General features: G+C 44.7%; 1 protein-coding gene across 3 annotated transcripts; it reads right to left on the bottom strand.

Annotated features, from left to right (window-relative positions):
• Positions 1–981: 981 nt before the first annotated feature.
• LOC112232758 (thyroid receptor-interacting protein 6-like) lies at positions 982–6,651 on the bottom strand. 3 transcript variants are annotated; one of them, XM_024399976.2, is made up of 10 exons: positions 6,558–6,651; positions 5,993–6,203; positions 5,570–5,706; positions 5,194–5,307; positions 4,425–4,988; positions 4,100–4,196; positions 3,770–3,939; positions 3,382–3,560; positions 2,546–2,666; positions 982–2,397 (listed from the first exon to the last, which is right to left on the bottom strand). In XM_024399976.2, the coding sequence occupies exons 2-10, from the start codon at positions 6,192–6,194 to the stop codon at positions 2,272–2,274; spliced, it is 1,710 nt and encodes a 569-aa protein (XP_024255744.1). In that variant the 5' UTR covers positions 6,195–6,203; positions 6,558–6,651; the 3' UTR covers positions 982–2,271. The 3 variants fall into 3 exon arrangements, with proteins under 3 accessions (XP_024255744.1, XP_024255743.1, XP_024255745.1); XM_024399975.2 differs by having other exon boundaries at positions 6,562–6,651; XM_024399977.2 differs by having other exon boundaries at positions 4,100–4,193; positions 6,562–6,651.
• Between the last annotated feature and the right edge of the window lie 717 nt (positions 6,652–7,368).

The following is a 7,368-nucleotide window of genomic DNA, read 5'->3' as shown; positions in this document are numbered from 1 at the left end:
GGCATTAAAGGGGGATAAAAAGCTAATCATTCACACACACCTACTTCTAACTTGAGTCAAATTGTACAAAACCACCTGCTCAGTCTATTCCTCTCATGGACAAATGATTATTCTGCAGTACTTATCAATAGGATGCTGTGGAACAAAATTACATAGTGAAAACAAAGTGATGACCCTTACCCTCATAATCACAGATAAACATCAACTTTGTGACAATAGCAGCACAACAGGAGTTGAAATAAATAAGTGAAAAATGCAACTTAAGGGCTCAAAACAAGGGCCTTCGTATCATTGTGCTCATTGACCTACTCTTAGAAGAATCAAATACTGAAACAAAACATGATTCTGGACAAAGAAAACAATATAATTGATATTTTAAAGGGTCTTGTAGTCAGAAGAGAAGCTTCAAAACCATCAAATCATACTAGCAGTTTTTACATTAAAAACAGATGACAGCGGGATGAAGAATCTAAGACACCTTCAACACAATGTGTGAATAATTCAAATGTCAGAGTTACTCAAACATGGCCGATAGTGCTTTGACAGGGATTAGCAGCACAAATCATACTCCTAAGGCTAAGCTTAAACAAAAACCCATAATGAACACAAGAGGATATTCTCAGCCCACGTGGCCAGTATGGAGAACCCAGTTTCTCAGTAAGACAATGGCAAGCATACTTCATTGTGCCTTACTAATCATTGTAAAGTATCAAATCAACCCAAATGTTAAACAAGGAAAAATATCTAAAAAGCGCATTCACATTTTAAAAGAGGGGGTTTGAAATGCAGTACCAATTATCATTATGCAAATAACTGTACTGTGGAATAAAATATTATGTTATGACATGTGGTGCCAGATATCATTATATGAAAGCCTGCATAAGGGCTCTCGAGTGGTGCAGCGGTCTAATGCACTCCCTATCAGTGCAAGAGGCGTCACTACAGTCCCTGGTTCGTTTTCAGGCTGTATCACATCCGGCCGTGATTGGGAGTCTCATAGGGCAGGGCACAATTGGCCCAGCGTCATCCGGGTTCGGCTGGGGTAGGCCGTCATTCTAAATTAGTGTGGTTAACAGAGTTACCTAGTAAAATTGAAAAGGTTGCATTTAAAATCAAAACTATTAACATCAAAGCATTAACTTCAGTGATCTCGTTCTCTAACCAATCTTTCTTACCATCTATTTTCTAAAAACTCTTATTCACTGCACAACACTGACTACACCCACTTGGTCTCCAAACACATTCACTCCACAACCAAAACCACCTGCAATATAAACTCAGGTCACAGAAATACCTTGCATATGTGCACTTTGCTTATGAGGCAGATACGCACAGTTATTAACTTTAGTGGTATACAAAATATATGTTCCATTATCTGGACTGTTACCCAACAGCCAGGAAGACATTGTATTCCTCATTATCCTCTTCCTCAATATCACCTCATTTTCCTACTTATGATCCTCCACATCGTGAATATCTATCAATCTTTATTTTCCATGGAGCTCCTTCCATGTCCCACCCGGGTCTGGCAGGATAGCGTGAGAGAGACAGTGTGCAACATGTAGGATAGTGCGTGAGAGACAGTGTGCAACATGCAGGATCGTGCGTGAGAGAGTGTGCAACATGTAGGATCGTGCGTGAGAGACAGTGTGCAACATGTAGGATCGTGCGTGAGAGACCATGTGCAACATGCAGGATAGTGCGTGAGAGATGAGCAGTGATGCAACCAAGGGTTTGGGGTAGTGCAGCCCCTGCTGCCTGCAGGTCAGGGGCTCTATACAGTCCTGCTATGGGACTGAGGGGTAGGGGATAGGGTGTGGTGGAAAGGGAGTAGGGGTAGAGAATATATATACAGGTGATAGTGTAAAGCAGAGGATAAGGAAAGGGGTCTAACTATTTGTCAATCCAGGTTTCAATACCCTGTCTTGAAACTGTACAAATAAACCTGGTCAAGGGAAATTAAATAATGACTTCATATTGAAGACTGTCAGATTGAGGTTCAATAGTAGGCCAACTACTACTGATTCCTCAGCTTTGGGCATCTGAAGTATAAAGAAAGGCTATGAGAGGATAAAAGTGAAGGGGGATGAAGTTGCCCTTCAACACTGATCTCAAGTCAGATTAACATTTCCCCCTTGTGTTTAAAGTTATGAATATGAGTATAACTGATTCCAGATCTATTACTTAGGGCAACTTCTACCGCAGTGCAGATTAAAGTAATGGAAGAGTCATTGGTTAAAAGTCAGAGGTGACTTCCTAGTTGGTTATCAGTCAGTGGAGATTTTTTGGTGAGGGGATCTGGATGTGCCGGGCGCTGCAGCCCTGACATAGGATGTGACCATCCAGGAGGTAACAGACTCGCTCCTCACCCTCAAAGGACAGGGGCAGACCACACTCCTGGAGGAGACATATCACACAGGGTCAAACCAGGAACACTGGATTAGGATCAACTGAGGGGGCTGTGTACATTTGATGTGATGGCCTGGCAAACTGTGAACATCATTCAACTTGAGTGACCTATTCTAGTAACACAGTGACCACTCACCTCACACCCATAGCAGTTGACGTGGAAGCTGCGGCCCAGCGCCACTATACTGACCGCCGCATCCTGGCCCGGCTCAGGTACGATAACATGGCGACACACTGAGCAGCGAGGGGCAAACTTCCTGCGTGGGACAGGAAGCACCAGCGTCAACAATAACAGAGCTTAGAGGGTGGAAAACTAACAATAATCAGATATAATAATCTGTCCAATAGACATGTGTAAAACTTGAAATCTCAAAGTGTAATTCAGAGATTAATTGATCAAGTAATCTCTGAATTACACTTTACGAGTTTAAGTTTTAGACATGGGTCTATTGGACAGATTATTATATCGGATTGTTGTGCTAGTGTTCCATTTGATTACATTCCTAATGTACAGTCAGTGGTCTCCTGAGTGGAGCAGCAGTCTTAGGCACTGCTTGAGGCGTCACTAAAACTAGGGTTCGAGACCAGAGAGGTGGAGCACAATTGGCCCAGCGTCATCCGGGTTAGGGGAGGGTTTGGCTGGCACGGATGTCCTTATCCCATTGCGCTCTAACGACTCCAGCGGCAGGCTGGGAGCATGCACACTGACACCGTCGGCAGTTCTACGGTGTTTCCTCCGACATATTGGTGCAGTGGGCTTCCGGGATACATGAGCAGTGTGTCAAGAAGTCGTGCGGCTTGGCGGGGTCATGTTCCGGATGACCCACGGCTCGCCCGAGACCGTTTAGGAGTTGCAGCAATATGACAAGACTAACTACCAATTGGATATTGTGAAATTGAGGGTAAAAAAAAGAAAAAAAAGTAAAGTCAGTATCTGGCGCTGAGTAAGTGTGGTCTATCCGTGTTGCTGACCTGTAGAAGTCGTCCATGCAGTGGATCTGGTAGGTGGCGTCCACGGTGAAGGGCACACCATCCAGGGAGCAGCCACACGCCACGCAGTTGAAGCAGCGCGCATGGTAGGCCTTGCCCATGGACCGCAGGACACGGTCCAGGATGGGCTTGGAGCACATAAAGCAGCGCTCTAGGACACTCTGAGGGGGGAGGGAGAGGGTTAGCACAGGTTCAGAAAGAATAGTGGGAGTGAGAATCCAATAGCTACGGATATAGATGGCGAGAAAGATAAAAAAGATGGAGATCGACTGATGAATTGAGAGAATACTCCTTAAAAATAAATGTAGAACAAAAGAGGGAGAAGAGCCTTCTCAATACAGAAAGAGAACAGTCAATGACAGCCACTCACAATATAACAGCTCTCGCAGTAGCTCTGCTTGCCTAGGGCGTAGAACGTTTTCCCCCGGAGAAGAGTGTGGCAGGTGATGCAAGTTATACACTCCAGGTGGAACACCTGCTCCATGGCGATACAGCCGCTGCCATCACCAAGGACGTTGTTGCCGCAACGTGCACAGCGACCTGGTAGTATGGATGGAAAGGGGAGAAGACATGAGGCAAATGGGAGGGACATATTGTGGCATTGAAATTAACTGTCACAAAAAGGGGATATTATGATGTAAATAACAGTCCAGTCAACACAAAAGACATACAATTTTATTAGAATGAAATCGGAACATACCAAAGTCTTCCTCTGTAAGGGGATGATTCATGTCATACACAAACTTCTTAGTGAGCTGGACCAACTCCTCCTCTGGCCTCGGAGCTGCTGTCCCCTGCTGGACAAATATATTAACATTTTCCAGAAAAGTCAGCATAGAGATTTTACTTTCCCATTTAGATCAGTGAAACCAAGAGACTGAAGATACAAGTATTCAAAAAGGACCATAGTTTACCTTGAGGCTCCAAAAACAGTAGACGTTTACATTGATGGAAGCATCTTGCTGCAAAATTAAGCTTATCCGCCCCTAAAGGAAAGAAGAAAAAAAAAAACTCCAGACACTCACCTTACTGGGCTGATAGGCGGAGCTTGGTGCCGAGCCTGACCCTGATTGATGAGTCTCTGGGCCTCTATTGGACATGGGCCACTGGGTGACTCTCCCTCCAGACCCTGCGACACTCCCCTTGTAACCCCTCTCAGAGTGCAGCTCCTGGACTTGGGATGCAGGGTGGGGAGGGTACCAGCCCTGGGGGCCAGTCTGATTCTTGGGTGGGGAACGCAACGCGTGCTGGCGGGGTGAGGGAGGGGTGTAAGCATGCTCGGCTTGCCTACCAGTCTGGGAGTAGGTGACAGGCTGGGCTGTTTTGACCTGGACACTGAACCTCGGGCCAGTAAGGGCGGTAGTGTAGGAGGCGGGGACAGGCTGGGGGTACCGTTTGGAGACCTGGGCATCGGTGTAGTGTGGCTGGGGGAAGTACTGGAGACCCTGTTGGGGATCACTGGGGTAGGGGGGTGTACGACGGTACTGGGGTTGGGGGTGAGGGGGGAAACCCATGGACGGCCTGCCCTGAGGGAATGCTCCTGGCTGGGCTGAGGCTTTGTAGCGATCCCCTGAGATGCTGTCATTAAGCTACGAAAGAATGGAAAGGGACCATAAATATATAATTTATTATGCATTCCTTACAATGCAACTAATGACCGAGGCCTAAATATCCACAGGAGCCAGGAACACTTTCAGACACATATGAAAACAATAAACATCAAAGGTTTCTGTATTAAGATTCAGAAGAATCCTTTATTCCTCACAGTCCCATGTAGTCAGTCAGGTAGCCTACCTGTGCGCTGTTTTGTGGATGGCTGTCCAGATCGGCCAGCATGCATGTGAGCGAGTCAATCTCTGCATCACTGCTGGAGTGGTGTCCAATCAGCTTCTTAGGAGGTCCCCGGTGCTTTAAAAAATGTAACAGGATCACATAATAAAGATGTGTGCCTTTATAAAATGTCACAACAGAAAAAGATGGATAGGTAGAAAATGTATAAATGTGAAAATGTGTCCCAATACATTTTAGTATTGGACATTATGAGCAATATCTGGCTTCATAACAATTGTACATTACTACAAATCTTTGCCTAGAAACTAAAATAAACACTATGGTGAAATGGACCAATAATCAGTGGGAATTTCAGGATACAGAAGCAATTACAACCTACCATCAGCTGGTAGCGGTCCATGTGAGGGTTCAAGGATTGGTCTTCTTTGAGCCTTTGGGGAGGTGGTTGGTAGTAGTGGTCATTAGATTTAGGGTGAAACCCTGGGTCCTCTTGGTGGTGGTGCTGCATGGGCCCAGCTGTAGAACACATACAAAACAGTGCACTTTACATTTACAAACAGGACTTAATAACCACAGGGTACACTTACATTAATCACATGACAAACATTTATTTACGTCAAGTACTAATCACCAAAGGCGTTGATGTACTCAGTAGTGTGTCAGGACCAACGCTCTACTCCAAGGCTTGAGCTACAGAATAACGGACTTCTGATTTTCACAATAGTCCATCACAAGTTCATAATAGCAAGGTTTCACACAAGACAAGCCCAGTGTAATGTAAGGCCCACCACCATGTTCTTACCTGTGGATCTTGTAGCCAAGTACCTAGTGGCCATTCCGCCTCCTCCTCTGTTCTGGTCATGGACCACATACTTGGGCCGGGTGTCCGAGGAGACCTTCTTGGGCGGCTGTCTGTTCACGGCTGGTCCAGAGTCGGACATCTGGGGGACGGGTCTCTCCGGGCTATCCGGAGTCTTCGGAGGCGGCCAGGTAGGACCAGACATGTCAGGGTTCTGAAAAAAAGGTTGTCGTGATTAAACAATTTAAAACTATAACAAAAACACTTACATGCGGGTATTAATAAGGTTCTTATAATAAAAAGAAAACAGCTGGACTGTCCTATTTTGGCAAGAAGATTTGTCACTGCCACACCAACTTGCTGTTTGCTTATTTGTTACAGGTAAGCACTGGAACCCAGAGATGCTTCCACCTGGATTTCTTATGTCAACACACATTCGCAGGTTAAGAATAGACTTATATTTGAGAAGCAGGAAGACGGCTCCATTCCCAACCATAAGGGAATTCCAGCAGACAGAGACAAAATAGGGGTATACTAGAAAGCATGATCAATGAGTTTGCCAACTAACTTGCCCAAATAGTCAGAAAGAAACTTTAAAAAGGTATGGCCTGATTCAGGGCTTCCCAAACTCTGTCCTGAGGCCCCCTGGGTGCACTTTTTTCTTTTTGCCCTAGCAATACACAGCTGATTCAAATAATCAAAGCTTGATGAGTCAGTTATTTGAATCAGCTGTGTTGTGCTAGGGCAAAAGCCAAAACATGCACCTGGGGAGGGGGCCATGACTGAGTTTGGGAAACCGTGGTCTATTTGACTTAACAACCGAAAAAAAAACATATCTAATTTTAATTTTCTTAATGAACCAGAAAATCTATAGTTATTTCTGGTTGTTTATCAAAGTTAGCTGGCTAACTCATTGATCCAGCTATGTAGTATACCACTCTGTTCCACAGAGTGCACCAACACACACACACACACTCAAAAAACAAAATCCCACAGGTGTGAGACTTATGGCTTGTCCCACTATTACCCATGGGTCTGTATCCACAACAATAGTTATTGTCTCTGACGTTTGCGATCAACTCTAAATGATCCCAAATGAAGTTGTAGCGTATCGTATATGAAGGCATTGTGACATGTTAAGTCTTTCAGTCTGACAATCCTGCCGTTGGTAGCAGCAGGCTAAACATTTTAAAGGTGCATATGGTTTTCCTATAATTCATGAGCAAATGTAGCCTAACAATGGTTATTTTGACACTGTCAGCTGCTGTTCACATTGTTTCCTTTTGGAGATAGAGGAACAAGATCAAGTAATATAGTCTATAATAAACAACAGCAATCTTGTCAAATCAAATCAAATTGTATTTGTCACATGCGCCGAA

Source organism: Oncorhynchus tshawytscha, linkage group LG15 (assembly GCF_018296145.1).
Source record: "Oncorhynchus tshawytscha isolate Ot180627B linkage group LG15, Otsh_v2.0, whole genome shotgun sequence".
Taxonomy (NCBI): Eukaryota; Metazoa; Chordata; class Actinopteri; order Salmoniformes; family Salmonidae; genus Oncorhynchus; species Oncorhynchus tshawytscha.
The sequence above is the reverse complement of the archived record's forward strand: the minus strand, read 5'-3'. Positions and strand labels throughout refer to the sequence as shown.

Bases quoted from the DNA above. Each gene is read 5' to 3' on its own strand.
- LOC112232758 (XM_024399976.2), bottom strand. From the start codon at position 6,194: ATGTCTGGTCCTACCTGGCCGCCTCCGAAGACTCCGGATAGCCCGGAG. The intron at 5,308-5,569 runs GTAGGTTGTAAT...CATTTTTTAAAG, and splicing joins TGGACCGCTACCAGCTGATG to CACCGGGGACCTCCTAAGAA. The intron at 2,667-3,381 runs GTCAGCAACACG...TGTCCCACGCAG, and splicing joins TGCATGGACGACTTCTACAG to GAAGTTTGCCCCTCGCTGCT.